Raw genomic sequence first — 17264 nt, 5'->3', positions numbered from 1 at the left:
GTAACTTTAAAATCAATTTGCTCAAAAGCTACAAGATATTTTTTCCCCTCATTACCACTGTTCTTCTTAACATGCCCCGCAAATTTGTATGTATGCAGGCTTTGCTACTAATTGCTAAAGTCAGTGGCCATTGATATAAAAAAAAGCATTTGCGTTAAAGACAGATTTGGGTGAATGTTTTGCCATTGATCCCCCTCTACCATGCCACTGTTTGGGTTTGTGGACATCTTGTACACTTTTTTTTGAGAAATTGTGGCTGCAGAGATGCCATAAAGGTTTTAGAAGTCAATAGGGCTTGGCGCAAACATGTGGTTCGCAAGTTTTTGCAGTAAAATTCATGAATGATCATGGAACGTTATTTTGCGATGTTCAACCATGGCTAACCATAAAATGACAGAATATAGAAAGGATTGTCGGTCTTTAATAGCAGCTTGTACAAAAAGAAAAAGGTTTTAGATCCTGCAATGCACAAATGTGTGATTAAGGGAGGTACATGAACAAGAAAGTTCTATGTGAAAATGCGGAAGTTCAGAGCAAAATTACAGCCAACTGGGAACGTATTTTTGCGGATTTGCACTAACCATATTTAACTTTATGGCTTGTGCAAAAATAGATGCGCAATAAATTACAATATTGCCATTTTGCAATGCAATCTCCAAATCCATCATACTCTGAATTTATTTGTGATTCTATGCAAGATTTTGAGTTTTGGTGGATTCTTCACTTCTAGCCATCCCCACTCATCACAAAGTCCTTTTCCAGTCACGGTAATATTGTGTCCTTATTGGCATCATTTTTCGTGGTGCACTGTAGACCCCGGTGTATGTCTGTTCTCACTGTAATACGGTGTCCTTATAGGTGTCATTTTTCATGGCGTGCTGTAGACCCCGGAGTATTTCTGCTCTCTGGCTACCGTAACTCTGGAGTATGTCTGTTCTCTGGCTACTGTAACTCCGGAGTATGTCTGTTCTCTGGCTACCGTAACTCCGGAGTATGTGTGTTCTCTGGCTACCGTAACTCCGGAGTATGTCTGTTCTCTGGGCTGAGCTCAGTGGCTGAACACAAGGGGAAGTCTTATAATGCTGGGATTTCACAGCCCCCCAATAGTTTATGCTCAGGCAGGAGATAAGATACATACACAAATTGCAGAGAGTACAGATAGTACAAGACATTCCTGACCACCAAGGCTTGGTTCACACAGAGATTGTTCATGATTATTAGAAGTCTTCATCTCCAACCGTTCCTCTTGATGAAATATTGGCTACACAGTCCGGCATTAATGGTGGGGAGAAGGCACCAGTGGAGCTCTATGTAGCTGCACACATTGACGCCATTGACTTATTCATAAATTACCTAACAAGTCTACACAATTCGGAATGAATTGATACTTTACAACAGACACAATTGTGTAACAATTAGAAATAATTACAATTCTAATAAAGAAAGACTGTCTTTGGCAGTTGCTCTGTGGTCACCGTAGTGTATGTCCTCATAATGTCTGCTTGTGTGACCACACCGATGTGAGCATATCAGCCCCCAGTGGTCACGTTGTGTATAGTGGAGGCCAGGCTTGTGTGACCACAACCAATGCCAGCACATCAGCCACCAGCGGTCACGTTGTGCAGGGCTGAGGCTAGAGCTGTAGCATTGTGTAAGTGGAGATCTACCCAATCAGGAAAGGTGCCGAGTCCAAATATGCTGGAGGCCCAAGTGTTCATGGCCAGACTGAGCAGCAGGACACCCATCAAATTCATCAGCAGTCCGGTCTTTGCCTGAGAAGAAAAGCAAGAAAGAGTAAAGTCAGCAGTACAGACACACAACCATAGTCTACACGGCTACCTACCAGGCTACCCAGCCTGCATGGGGACAAGGTGTTAAAGAGGCTCAGGGGGGGGGCCCACATTTTTTTTTTAAATTATCAAAAAATTATCAGATTTTCGATCGGAAATTCGGAAATTTCAATTCCGCGAAATCAGAATGAGCATCCCTACTGTCGAGAGGGAATGAGGGATAAGCAGGAGAGAGCGGACTGTGGGGAGGGTATGAGGGATAAGGAAGAAAGAACAGACTGTGGGGAGGGAATGAGGGATAAGCAGAAGAGAGCGGACTGTGGAGAGGGAATGAGGGATAATCAGGAGAGAGCGGACAGTGGGGAGAGAATGAGGGATAAGCAGGAGAGAGAGGGCTGGGGGAGGGAATGAGGGATAATCAGGAGAGAGAGGGCTGGGGGAGGGAATGAGGGATAAGCAGGTGAGAGAGGGCTGGGGGAGGGAATGAGGGATAATCAGGAGAGAGTGGGCTGGGATGAGGGATGAGGAGAGAGAGAGGGCTGGGGGAGGGAATGAGGGATAATCAGGAGAGAGAGGGCTGGGATGAGGGATGAGGAGAGAGTGGACAGTGGGGAGGGAATGAGGGATAAGCAGGACTGAGCGGACAGTGGGGAGGGAATGAGGGATAATTAGGAGAGAGAGAGGGCTGGGGGAGGGGGGAATGAGGGATGAGACGGAAAGAAAGGGAAATTAGGGATGAGAAGAAAGGGAATGATAGGGTAAGGAGAGAGGGATGGAGGTGGGATGAGGTATGAAAAGAGATCGATAAAGCCCTAAACAGCTTCTCACTCCAGGACAACTCTCCCCTTTCCCCTCACCACACTGCAATACCTACCTGGCTATATCTGATTTTGAGCTGGGAGGGGAGATAGTTCTATGCTGAGGCAGACTGTTTTGCCTCCTTTTCAGTGGCTGTGAGATATGGCCAGGATACAGGGTGAAACTGGTCGGCTGCCTGCCCCATGTGATGCTGGGAGAAATGCATGGTCCCAGCAGTTCCTGTGTCCTCCTCCCTTTGCAGAGAAAAGAACTGCTCCCCCTAGTGGCTGGAAGGTAGTGCCCAGTGCATTAGCCATGCCTGCCTGCAGTTCGAGGCACTGCCATGATCAGCCCGAATAAACATGTTCGTTCGGGGCACCATGGTAACAGATCCGGGGCGGTGCCCTGTATTTAACCCCCTAGCGATGCCCATGTTAGTGTCTAAGGATGGGATGACATGTAATAAATGAAACACATTCCAATAGACAGCAATGCTGCACTTACCATGTCTTTCACCATTAAGTGGCCTGTAGAGAACGCAATAGAGTTAGGAGGCGTGGACACTGGTAACATGAAGGCATAGGAGCAGCCCACGGTGCCCGGGATCATTAAATAGAGCGGGTTCACTTTAAGACGGATGGCCTGTAAGGAGAGATTATCCCATAGTGTCAGATGCAGCCAGGCATAAACATTCTTAAAGGAAGAATTCCATTTATATCTCTAGTTAGCAGCGTTGCTTCCATCAGTGAAAGCAGCTCTCAGTACCAGAATATTGTTTGCCTTTGTAAGCGTTGTACTTTCACAGCTTATGGTTCGGTTGTACTTTGACAGACAATCTGATAGTGTTTTTTTGAGGGTGGACAGGGCTTTTTTCTAGTGTTAAACATTTAATGCCACAAAAAAAAAAAAAAAAACAACAACTTTTTTTTTAATGTCTCTTGAGTGCAGAGACATCAAATGTGTATATTTATTTCCAGTTTGGTATTATTGGATGTCACGGGAAAAATTGTATATATTTGGGTTTAAGAAGACTAAAAATGTAAAGGAAGTTTTTTTTTTTTTTCTTGCACTATACTTTATTTATAGCAGGGTAAAGGGTACAAGGCCATTTAATAGCCCCTCAAATAGAGATGAGCGTAATGACTTAATTACGATTTCGTGAAATTTCACGTAATTAGTGTAATTACGATTATGGCCGTAAGTACATAATCGTAATGAAGAAGGATTTCATGAGATTCCGCGTAAGCGTAATTTTCGCGTAATTTTCGCATTACAGTGGGTATCGCGAAATTACGTTTGCCTTGCATGCAACCGTTTGTAAGCGTAGTTACATAACGTAATTTTGCGATAGTTCATATTACTGTAAGTGTTAATTTTCGCAATTTCGCGTTACGGTGGGTATCGCGAAATTACGTTTACCTTGCATGCAAACGTTTGTAAGCATAGTTTACACCCTTGAACTGCGCATGCTTAGTTTTTACATTATTCAACGCGAAAAAGCGTTTATATGCGAAAAATTTTTAGCGTTCGTCTGACTACCGCTGATTCGCTTCTGATTGGCTAATGCGAACAAGTAATTTTTTATAGCTAACAAGCAATTAAGAAATTTGCGAAATTACGAAGAAATGCGAAATTACGGTATGGTTTAACGCGAAATTACGTTATGGTTTAACGCGAAATTACGTTATGAACGAAACGCGAAATTACGCGTTAAAATTACGCTTACGGTATTTTCAATTACGATTTTAATGGCAATTACGCTACCATAATTTCGCATCGTAATAGCAAATTTCGCATGCGTAATTATGTAACGCGAAATTTTGAAAATTTCGGCTCAACCCTACCCTCAAATGACTCCATCTAGAAAACTAGACCCCCCAACATATTCAACAAAGGATATTTAGGGTTTCAGCCCACAGCCTTTTTTTGGTAGGTAGAATTAGATAACATTTACCAATTTTTTTTCACACCGGCTTTTTTGAAAGCACATAATGCCCACATTCTTTTTGCAGTCCACAAAATACAGTGTTCTCCCCAGGCTCTTTTAGCCAGATGCTCCTCCCTGCTAGTTTTGGTGAGCACCTGGCTGTCATCAGCTCACCACCTCCTCAGCTGGAAGCAGAGTTGTGCAGAAAAGCACCATCCCTGCATTCCCTCATCTCGCCCCACCAGGCTACTTTCCATGCCACCCGGCTGGAAAAAAATTCTGGGGAAAACTAGGAAATACATCCTAAAACAGGTACCAAATACGCCTCAGCCACATTGTTAGAGAACTGGGGGGCTCAGAATCAACTGAGGGCATTGTGCATTTTTATGGACTAAAAATCCAAAGCAGAATTTTGACACCATATTTCATTTATAGCGGTGCAGAAGGACCAAGACCTCTGATTATCGCCAAAAATGACCCCATTTTGGATTTGTTAATAACAAAATGCCATGGATCAAGCAAACGCAACATCAGATAACTAGCCAGGGGTCATACACATAAGATCAATCCAACCATAATCATGAGTGAGCAAGAAATGATCCTATTCCCGGCAAGGCTTGGTCCAGGCAGCAATCCAGAGTAGCAAAAATCAAGCTGCTAGTCAACAGAAAGTAACATTATACGAGCGTGGAGCCCAGACAGGAAGAGACAGGAAGCAGCCAATCAGTGAGAAGATGCAAATCAGAGTCACCAGGACATAATTAGCCAAGGGGGATCTAAGGAGGAATTGGATGCAAGCCAACTGCCATGCAAAGCAGACTCATCTGACAACTAATTACCCTAGTGCGGACCCTAGGTGACAGCAGTGCAAGCTTTCCATCTAACAATTCCGACCAAGAGCAGAACAAGAATGCCCAATATGAGCGTATACCCTCCCGGAACCTGCTGAGTTCCCATTCCTAGCGCTCCCCTTCTATATCCCACCAATCAAACCACACCTACCAGCTCAGACAGCACCGGGAGGAAGACGATAATGGTGGCCGTGTTACTGGCAAACTCCGTGAAGGAAGCGATAAGTATGGTAATGAGGAGGACAGCCAGTGCCGGCGACAAACCTTCCAGGGGTTGTAAACGTCCTCCAATCCACACAGACAGACCAGACTCCTGGAAGGAACGGACAGGATACATTCATCACATACAGCCTCAATAGTATTATTACTTATATAGTGCCAGCACCTTCTGTGGTGATGTACAATAGAGAATACACAGTACAGACGAGGCATGGGGCTGAGACAAGCAACAATTGGACACACCAGCCATGCATCATACATGATGAGGGTAACATGTAACAGGTAACACAGCTGTAATAACACATAAGGGGAGAGAGCCCTGTCCAATCAGGCTTACAGTGTAAGGGGAGGAACATCAGGTAGGGGCCGCTGTGCACAAGGAGGGATTGGGGACCGGGTGGGATTATATGCTTGCCTGAAGAGGTGAAATTATAGGTTTCCTCTAGGCTAGAGATAGTCAGTGTGGGTGAGTGGTCCACACATTGTGGAAGGGAGTTCCAGAGGAGTAGGCAGATTCGAGAGAAACCTTTCATGTGAGAATGAGAAGGTAAGAATGTTGTTAATAGAGCAGAGATCACATGCAGGGCGGTAATGAGAGAAAAAGAGGGGTGAGACACAAATTCCATATAGTAGTAACTTCACAGCAAAATTCACAATTACCAATTCTTACACACATTTCAGATTATTGCATAATTAATTTTGCAAGTAATCAGAATAAAGATTCATAATGTCACGACGACAGGTAATTTTACAAAAATATATCTTTTTCATGCCAATAGACAATGAATTTATGTGAAAATTATGCGAAATCACAGGAAATCTGGATAACCCCCAAATCACCACAATGATCTATATCATACTTGTGAAAATAATGCAAAATATCAAAAAATCAAAATTGCTCATGATGGTCAACACTAGTAAGACTGTACAATGCCTTGTATGTGAGGAGTACGATCTTGTATTGTATCCCTTGTGTGACAGGCAGGCAGTGGAGGAGTGACAGAGGAGCAGCATTAGAGAAGAGGTGGATGAGGAGTGACAGGCAGTCAGTGGAGGAGTGACAGAGAGGAGCAGCATTGCAGAAGATGTGGATGAGGAGTGACAGGCAGTCAGTGGAGGAGTGACAGAGAGGAGCAGCATTAGAGGAGAGGTGGATGAGGTGTGATAGGCAGTCAGTGGAGGAGTGACAAAAAGGAGCAGCATTAGAGGAGAGGTGGATGAGGTGTGATAGGCAGTCAGTGGCGGAGTTACAAAGGACCAGCATTAGAGAAGAGGTGGATGAGGAGTGACAGGCAGTCAGTGGAGGAGTGACAGAGAGGAGCAGCATTAGAGGAGAGGTGGATGAGGTGTGATAGGCAGTCAGTGGAGGAGTGACAGAGGAGCAGCATTAGAGAAGAGGTGGATGAGGTGTGATAGGCAGTCAGTGGAGGAGTGACAGAGGAGCAACATTAGAGAAGAGGTGGATGAGGAGTGACAGACGGTCAGTGGAGGAGTGAAAGAGAGGAGCAGCATTAGAGGAGAGGTGGATGAGGAGTGACAGGCTTTCAGTGGAGGAGTGACAGAGGAGCAGCATTAGAGGAGAGGTGGATGAGGTGTGATAGGCAGTCAGTGGAGGAGTGACAGAGGAGCAGCATTAGAGAAGAGGTGGATGAGGAGCGACAGGCAGTCAGTGGAGGAGTGACAAAGAGGCGGGGCAAACGCAGGATTTTCAAGGGGGGGGGGAGGTTCCTGAAAGGTCTCCCTCAGCCACGCACAATACAGTATAATAATATGTTAGGACATCATGCTGGGTACACATAATGCAATTTCCCGTCCGAATGACAGGATCTGATGATTATTTTTGACATATCCGATCTGCAACTGATTGACAACGGGATTGATCGGGAGCAGTTTGGATACAGATAATAATGAGGACTGCCGACATTGCTAATGAAGGGGAAAGTGAAGCATTTATACAGCAGGGCACAGGGCTGTGCTCATACCTGACTCTGTTAAGTTCCCTAGAGTTGCTCCATTCTCTGTACACACGCTGCTGCTCCATGCTCTGTACACACGCTGCTGCTCCATGCTCTGTACACACACTGCTGCTCCATGCTCTGTACACACACTGCTGCTCCATGCTCTGTACACACACTACTGCTCCATGCTCTGTACACACACTGCTGCTCCATGCTCTGTACACACACTGCTGCTCCATGCTCTGTACACACACTGCTGCTCCATGCTCTGTACACACACTGCTGCTCCATGCTCTGTACACACACTGCTGCTCCATGCTCTGTACACACACTGCTGCTCCATGCTCTGTACACACACTGCTGCTCCATGCTCTGTACACACACTGCTGCTCCATGCTCTGTACACACACTGCTGCTCCATGCTCTGTACACACACTGCTGCTCCATGCTCTGTACACACACTGCTGCTCCATGCTCTGTACACACACTGCTGCTACATCCAAAGTCAACTGTAGCAGGGAAAGAAAGTGCTGTGAGCTGCAGGGTACCTGCATATATTCTGGTGTCTCAACTTGTGCCTTTCCCCAGACACTGCACCGGCCCTGGTCTGAGGGGGGATTCTGGGCAGCTGTAATCCCCCCTGCCTTTGCCTATGAGAGGAGCAGCATTAGAGAAGAGGTGGATGAGGTGTGATAGGCAGTCAGTGGAGGAGTGACAAAGAGGAGCAGCATTAGAGAAGAGGTAGATGAGGTGTGATAGGCAGTCAGTGGAGGAATGACAGAGAGGAGCAGCATTAAAGAAGAGGTGGATGAGGTGTGATAGGCAGTCGGTGGAGGAGTGACAGAGAGGAGCAGCATTAGAAAAGGTGGATGAGGTGTGATAGGAAGTCAGTGGATGAGTGAGAGAGGAGCAGCATTAGAGGAGAGGTGGATGAGGTGTGATAGGGAGTCAGTGGAGGAGTGACAGAGAGGAGCAGCATTAGAGAAGAGGTGGATGAGGTGTGATAGGCAGTTAGTGGAGGAGTGACAGAGGAGCAACATTAGAGGAGAGGTGGATGAGGTGTGATAGGGAGTCAGTGGAGGAGTGAGAGAGGAGCAGCATTAGAGAAGAGGTGGATGAGGTGTGATAGGCAGTTAGTGGAGGAGTGACAGAGGAGCAGCATTAGAGGAGAGGTGGATGAGGAGTGATAGGGAGTCAGTGGAGGAGTGACAGAGAGAAGCAGCATTAGAGAAGAGGTGGATGAGGTGTGATAGGCAGTTAGTGGAGGAGTGACAGAGGAGCAGCATTAGAGGAGAGGTGGATGAGGTGTGATAGGCAGTTAGTGGAGGAGTGACAGAGGAGCAGCATTAGAGGAGAGGTGGATGAGGTGTGATAGGGAGTCAGTGGAGGAGTGACAGAGGGGAGCAGCATTAGAGGAGCGAGAGGAGAGATGGATGAGGAGTGATAGGCAGCCATTGGACAGAGTTACATCAGAGCAGGGTCATCTACCAGTCAACCTGGTGTAGATGTTCTGCTGAGTCTCACTCATTGTGCTGCAGAGTAGGACACAGACACGAGTCATAGAATATATACAGATATTCTGCAGAGTCTCACTCCTTGTGCTGCAGAGTAGGATACAGGCACATGAGTCACAGGATATATACAGATATTCTGCAGAGTCTCACTCCTTGTGCTGCAGAGTAGGATATAGACGCATGAGTCACAGGATATATACAGATATTCTGCAGAGTCTCACTCCTTGTGCTGCAGAGTAGGATACAGACACATGAGTCACAGGATATATACAGATATTCTGCAGAGTCTCACTCCTTGTGCTGCAGAGTAGGATACAGACACATGAGTCACAGGATATATACAGATATTCTGCAGAGTCTCACTCCTTGTGCTGCAGAGTAGGATACAGACACATGAGTCACAGGATATATACAGATATTCTGCTGAGTCTCACTCCTTGTACTGCAGAGTAGGATACAGACACATGAGTCACAGGATATATACAGATATTCTGCAGAGTCTCACTCCTTGTGCTGCAGAGTAGGATACAGACACATGAGTCACAGGATATATACAGATATTCTGCAGAGTCTCACTCCTTGTGCTGCAGAGTAGGATACAGACACATGAGTCACAGGATATATACAGATATTCTGCAGAGTGTGACTCCTTGTGATGCAGAGTAGGATACAGACACATGAGTCACAGGATATATACAGATATTCTGCAGAGTCTCACTCCTTGTGCTGCAGAGTAGGATACAGACACATGAGTCACAGGATATATACAGATATTCTGCAGAGTCTCACTCCTTGTGCTGCAGAGTAGGATACAGACACATGAGTCACAGGATATATACAGATATTCTGCAGAGTCTCACTCCTTGTGCTGCAGAGTAGGATACAGACACATGAGTCACAAGATATATACAGATATTCTGCAGAGTCTCACTCCTTGTGCTGCAGAGTAGGATACAGACACATGAGCATCCTCTCACCTCACAGCCTTTGGCCATGGCGAATCCTCCTCCCAGCAGTAAGATGATATTCCAGGGAACCGTTTCCTGAGCTTTCTTCCAGGACAGCAGCGGCTTGTTCTCTGTATTTGGAGCTAAACCACACACATGATAAAATGGATAAAATGTAAATAAAGTACAAGAATAATAAGCAAGTTATTTCTTTACTGAATGCGGCCAGTAATCAGGGGTGTCAAATGACCCAGTTTACACTTCCTTGCCACTATAGCAACGGTCCAATGTTCAGTGTACAGAAATCCACCACGTTCTCATTTCTGTAGTTGTGTGAATGCAAAACATTCCAGAAAATCATGATCCTGTCAGTGTGGCAGGAAGGGATTGAGCCTATTCAGTGACTGCTGACGGTATGTATCCATGGCAGCCTTATGCACTGAACAGGAAACCGTCTCAGAAATCTCTAAACCTACCAGCTGCCTGATTCAATGTAAACAGGATATGGCCATAAAGAAAGAAGCGGTTTCCTTTTGTACAGAAGATGAAGCTCAGGTCCTCCCTACAGCTGTGTATTTAGTTTGCCATTTTATCTGAAACCTTTTTCTGTAGCAGGGTGTCTTTTAAAGAGCCCGCCCCAAAGGCTGTGATTGGCCGGATTTCTGGAACAGCTGGTTAGAGAGAGAAAGAGTATATAGAGAAAGAGTATATGCAGCTCAACTGCAATGTATGTGCATAATTCAATATTCAAGCGAATATGTCTGTTTTATACAGTGAGGTTCTATTTTCCTCATGGAATCATTGCAATGGAGCTGTGAATTAGTTCCATAAACCCTTAATATATCAGCCTTACATAATTATACTACAGTGATTAATCACAACCCTAGCCCCTTACCCTAACCATAACCCCCTGACCCTAACCACTAACCATAACCCCTGACCCTAACCACTAACCATAACCTCTGACCCTAACCATAACCACTGACACTAACTATAACCATAACCCTTGACCCTAAGCACTAACCATAATCCCTAACCATAACCCCTAGCCACTAGCCATGACCCCTGACCCTAACCAACAACCATAACCCCTAACCATAACCCCTGACCCTAAGCACTAACCATAACCCCCAACCATAACCCCTCACCATAAACACTAACCATAAGCACTAACCCTAACCATGGATAGACTAACATAGCCAGGTATGACCCATTCCCAGGTACAAATTGGTATAATGTAAAATTATTCTGGACAAATATAAGCATATACTGTCGAGAGAAGAAAATTGCTGAAATAGTCTGACAGCGAGACACGATAAGAATCTGTCAGCTTTACTAGTACAAGCCGAGTATAAACCAACTAAGAAAACATCTTTTACTAAAGACAGGTCCTGTTTGACTAACATGCTCAGCTTTTATGAGGTAGTGAATGCTAATATGGATATTGGGAATGCTGTAGATGTGATATACTTGGACCTTGCAAAGGACTTTGACACTGTTCCCCACAAAAGTTTGGTGCAAAAGTTGAGGATGCAAGGACTGGGGAAGAATCTGTGTTCATGGATAGGGAACTGGCTAATGGACAGAAAACAGAGAGTTGTGGTCAATGAATCATATTCAAAATGGGAGACTGTTAGCAGTGGGGTCCCACAGGGGTCTGTACTGGGTCCAGTGCTCTTCAATTTATTTATTAATGATCTAGTAGATGCAGTAGAAAGCTATTTTTGCAGATGATACAAAATTGAGCAGAATCATCAACTCTCAGGAAGATAGTGTCATATTGCAACAGGATCTGGATAGGATGGCTATATGGGCACATACATGGCAGATGAAATGCAACGTTGAAAAATGTAAAGTCATGCATTTTGGTCATACCAATGTTCTAGCACCATACAAAATAAACTGGATATAGATGGGGACATCAAACTTGGAAAAGGACTTAGGAGTACTCATCGACAACAAGTTAAATAATCCTACTCAATGCCAAGCCGAGGCAGCTAAAGCTAATACAATTTTGGGATGCATTAAAATGGAAATTAAAAATCAAGATGCTAGCATAATATTGGCCCTGTTTAACTCTCTAGTAAGGCCACATCTGGAATATGGAATTCAATTCTGGGCACCACTTTACAGGAAAGATATTGCAGTTTTAGAGCAGGTGCAGAGACGGGCAACAAAGAAAGGTTAGATAAACTGGGTTTATTTTGCCTGGAGAATAGACGCCTTAGAGGAGATGTAATTAACATGTAAAAATACATCAGAGGGCAATATATAAAGCTTTTTGGACATGATCTGCGCATGGCGGAAAAACATTTTAGCCATTCATTTAGGAAAGGGTTCTTTACAGTTAGAGTGATTAAGATGTGGAATGCATTGCCACAGGAAGCAGGTATGGCAAATTCTATACCTCCATTTAAAGGGGGCTTAGATGCTTTCCTTGCGATGAAAGACATTACTAGGTAATGCCTAATGATGTTGATCCAGGGATTTTATCTGATTGCCATCTGGAGGCGGGAAGGAATTTTTCCCTTTTGGGGCTAATTGGACCATGCCTTGTAAGGGTTTTTCGCCTTCCTCTGGATCAACAGGGATATGTGAGGGAGCAGGCTGGTGTTGTACTTAATTTTCTGATTGAACTCAATGGACGTATGTCTTTTTTCAACCCAAATAACTGTAACTATGTGTGGATGTTACTGGTACGTTTTCTGATGTGAGTACTAGGAGAATTTTTGATACAATCATACAAGGAAGAGGGACAGAAATGCCCCATTTCATTGCACTTTATTCGTACAACTATAAATAATATAATTCAGACCCACAAAGTCTAATGGTAACAGGGAGGTATCGTTTAGATCCAGGTTTGTAGAAAGGGAAGCTATTGGATATACACATTGAATACAAAGACCCCATTGTGTCAAAAGATCTGAATTTAAAAGTACTCCTATGAATGACACTTTTGAATTGTTGTTTTATTGTATGCCATGTGCTCTGGGTAATTTGATATATAATAGAATATAATATATATTTTGTGTCCATAGATCACTGTTTATAAATATAGACATTATTATTTTCTAATATATGGATCATTTATAAACATAATTCATTTAATCTTCAGAGATATAGAGGTTGGACAAAATAATGGAAACACCTAACATTTTGGCATCATAATCTTTGAACATGTTTTAAGGGCTCTTTCACACTACAGGCAGCGGTGAAAGGCTAAAACGCTGCGTTTTGGCTGCAGGCGTTTTCAAGGCGTTTTCAAGGCGTTTTAACGCCTACACATTACAATCAATTGTAATGAGAAACGCCGCGGTAGGCCCAGAAAAAGCGCCTGGGAGCGTTGAAACGCAACGCTCCAAAACGCGGCGTTTAGTGTGAATGGTAAAATGAAAGTCTATGGACTTTCTTTTACCTAGGAAAACGCCAACTTCGGCCGTGGCGTTAAAACGCCGAAAAAGCCCTCTGGTGTGAAAGGGCCCTTACCTAGGAAAACGCCAACTTCGGCCGTGGCGTTAAAACGCCGAAAAAGCCCTCTGGTGTGAAAGGGCCCTAAGCAATCAAAACTTGCCATATGTTAAATTTTTTTTGTTTATTATTTTTGTTATTTGATATGTTTAATTAAAGTAATTGTTTTGTTTTTTTACAGATATTTACGGTAACCACTTTATCCACCACTACAGTATATCTACGTCCTCTGTGACTTCAAAGCCAGGAGTCAATGGATATACAGGATCTTCTCAAAAAATTAGCATATTGTGATAAAGTTCATCATTTTCTGTAATGTACTGATAAACATTAGACTGTCATATATTTTAGATTCAAATACACACAACTGAAGTAGTTCAAGCCTTTTATTGTTTTAATATTGATGATTTTGGCATACAGTTCATTAAAACCCAAATTTTCAAAAAATTAGCATATTTCATCCGACCAATAAAAGAAAAGTGTTTTTAAAACAAAAAAAAGTCAACCTTCAAATAATTATGTTCAGTTATGCACTCAATACTTGGTTGGGAATCCTTTTGCAGAAATGAATGCTTCAATGCGGCGTGGCATGGAGGCAATCAGCCTGTGGCACTGCTCAGGTGTTATGGAGGCGTACGTTAAAAAAGGGCGCCGGGAAAAAAGGGCGCAGGGTTTTAAAAGATAATCACGAATAACGTTTAAAAAAAATTGTGTTATATTTCGTTTAAAAATAATGTTTTATAAAGTTATAAATCATTAAATAATGTGCATAAAATCGGCAATTTTAAAAACGTTAATCTTCCCTGTTTAAAAATTGAAATTTATAATAACGTTTTATAAAACATTAATAAGAATTTTACTAAAGCTATACCTAACCCTACTCTCACACAGAACCCTCCCTGTACCTATCCCTAACCCCTAGACCCCCCTGTTGGTGCCTAACCCTAAGACCCCCCTGTTGGTGCCTAACCCTAAAACCCCCCTGTTGGTGCCTAACCCTAAGACCCCCCTGTTGGTGCCTAACCCTAAGACCCCCCTGTTGGTGCCTAACCCTAAGACCCCCCTGTTGGTGCCTAACCCTAAGACCCCCCTGTTGGTGCCTAACCCTAAGACCCCCCTGTTGGTGCCTAACCCTAAGACCCCCCTGTTGGTGCCTAACCCTAAGACCCCCCCTGTTGGTGCCTAAACCTAAGACCCCCCTGTTGGTGCCTAAACCTAAGACACTCTGGATGAGCTTAAGGCCGCTATCGAAGCATCCTGGGCCTCCATAACACCTGAGCAGTGCCACGGGCTGATTGCCTCCATGCCACGCCGCATTGAAGCAGTAATTTCTGCAAAAAGATTCCCGACCAAGTATTGAGTGCATAACTGAACATAATTATTTGAAGGTTGACTTGTTTTGTTTTAAAAACACTTTTCTTTTATTGGTCGGATGAAATATGCTAATTTTTTGAGATAGGAAATGTGGGTTTTCATGAGCTGTATGCCAAAATCATCAATATTAAAACAATAAAAGGCTTGAACTACTTCAGTTGTGTGTATTTGAATCTAAAATATATGAAAGTCTAATTTTTATCAGTACATTACAGAAAATAATGAACTTTATCACAATATGCTAATTTTTGGAGAAGATCCTGTATGTCTTGTAGCAGAAGCAGTGCTGGGCAGGATTGGGCTTGCTCCTGTGCACATTTCTGCCACTATCTGATGCAGCACTAATTGGTGAACAGGAATATATGTTTCCTGATCTAATGAGATTGATTTTTACCATAACAAATACTTTTAATTTTCTCAGTTCATAGTGAAAAATACACTCTGTAGCATTATTTCAGAATCAAATATCTGCACCATAAATTGTGACAGGAACAGTGGCGGACATATGGCCGTGCAGGCCGTGCCGCCGCACGAGGGCCCCTGAAGTTCCGTTTTCTTCAGGGGCCCATTAAGTATTTTTTTTTTATATTTTTTTTTAATTATTTATTTCCCCCGGGGGGCCCCCGACTCCTATCCTCCCTCCCTCCCTCACCTCGGGGGCCCCCCTCCCGGTATGCGCGGCGGAAGAGCGGCAAATCCGGGTCTCCAGGAATCCGCTAGAGGGCTCAGCCGCTTGGTCTCCAAGTTGGAGACATATTGGAGACTAAGCGGCTGGGCCTCTAGCGTCTGCCTGGAGAGCCCTGAAGACTTCCTGCATTTGCCGCTCGCTCGCTCGCTCTCCCGCCGCGCATATCGGGAGGGGGGCCCCCCGAGGTGAGGAAGGGAGGGGAGGATAGGAGTCGGGCCCCTAACCCGGATAGCTACTCAAAGGGCTACCTGCCTACCCACCCGGCTACCTAACCACCTACCCACCCGGCTACCTACCCACCCACCAGGCTTCCTACCTACCTACCCACCCGACTACCTAACCGCCCACCAGGCTTCCTACCTACCTACCCACCCGGCTACCTACCCACCCACCAGGCTTCCTACCTAACCACCCACCCGACTACCTAACCACCCACCCAGCTACCTACCCACCCACCCACCCGGCTACCTACCCACCCACCAAGCTACCTACCCACCCGGCTACCTACCTACCCACCCACCCGGCTACCTACCGGGCTAGTTACCAACCCACCCACCAGGCTACCTACCCACCCACCTGGCTACCTACCTAAAACCAGGCTACCTACCCACCCACCCAGCTACCCACCCACCAGGCTTCCTACCTACCTACCCACCCGGCTACCTACCTAACCACCCACCCGGCTACCTACCTACCCACCCGGCTACCTACCTAACCACCCACCCGGCTACCTACCAGGCTAGTTACCAACCCACCCACCAGGCTACCTACCCACCCACCCGGCTACCCACCCACCCACCAGGCTACCTACCTACCTACCCACCCCCGGCTACCTACCTAACCACCCACCCGGCTACTTACCTACCCACCTGGCTACCTACCTAACCACCCGGCTACCTACCGGGCTAGTTACCAACCCACCCACCAGGCTACCTACCCACCCGGCTACCTACCTACCCACCCACCCACCAGGCTACCTACCCACCCACCAGGCTACCTACCTAACCACCTACCCGGCTACCTACCGAGCTAGTTACCAACTCACCCACCAGGCTACCAACCCACCCACCAGGCTACCTACCTACCCACCCACCCGGCTACCTACCTACCCACCCACCAGGCTACCTACCTACCTACCCACCCCCGGCTACCTACCTAACCACCCACCCGGCTACTTACCTACCCACCTGGCTACCTACCTAACCACCCGGCTACCTACCGGGCTAGTTACCAACCCACCCACCAGGCTACCTACCCACCCACCAGGCTACCTACCTACCCACCCACCAGGCTACCTACCCACCCACCAGGCTACCTACCTAACCACCTACCCGGCTACCTACCGAGCTAGTTACCAACTCACCCACCAGGCTACCAACCCACCCACCAGGCTACCTACCTACCCACCCACCAGGCTACCTACCTACCGGGCTAGTTACCAACCCACCCACCAGGCTACCTACCCACCCACCACTCAACCACCCACCAGGCTACCTATCCACCCAACCACCCATGGGAGCTGCGCGCCGGATGGAGGCTGGGACAGGAGGTCTGCTGCTGCAGGTGAGTAAATGTTTTTGTTTTTTTATTTATATTAGCAGGTGTATGTTCTGGGCAGGTCTGCCACATGATTGCATGTATTTTCTGCGCAAATCTGCCGACATGATTGCATGTATTTTCTGGGCATATCTGCCGACATGATTGCACGTATTTTCTGGGCATATCTGCCG

The 17264-nt window shown here is 45.5% G+C and overlaps 1 protein-coding gene across 1 annotated transcript in view; it reads right to left on the bottom strand.

The window, feature by feature from the left end:
- Positions 1 to 418: 418 nt before the first annotated feature.
- Positions 419 to 17264, bottom strand: part of SLC13A3 (solute carrier family 13 member 3) — an 81248-nt gene continuing 64402 nt past the window's right edge. Inside the window, exons 10-13 of the mRNA XM_068263875.1 lie at positions 10035 to 10147; positions 5518 to 5679; positions 3093 to 3230; positions 419 to 1772 (exon numbers count right to left, since the gene is read on the bottom strand). Of these exons, the coding sequence (XP_068119976.1) occupies positions 1599 to 1772; positions 3093 to 3230; positions 5518 to 5679; positions 10035 to 10147 (587 nt within the window). The 3' untranslated portion in view covers positions 419 to 1598. The remainder of the gene's footprint in view (positions 1773 to 3092; positions 3231 to 5517; positions 5680 to 10034; positions 10148 to 17264) is intronic.

This window comes from Hyperolius riggenbachi, chromosome 12 (genome assembly GCF_040937935.1).
Source record: "Hyperolius riggenbachi isolate aHypRig1 chromosome 12, aHypRig1.pri, whole genome shotgun sequence".
Lineage (NCBI taxonomy): Eukaryota > Metazoa > Chordata > Amphibia > Anura > Hyperoliidae > Hyperolius > Hyperolius riggenbachi.
Note: the sequence above shows the minus strand (reverse complement) of the source record. Positions and strands in the feature narration are given on the sequence as shown.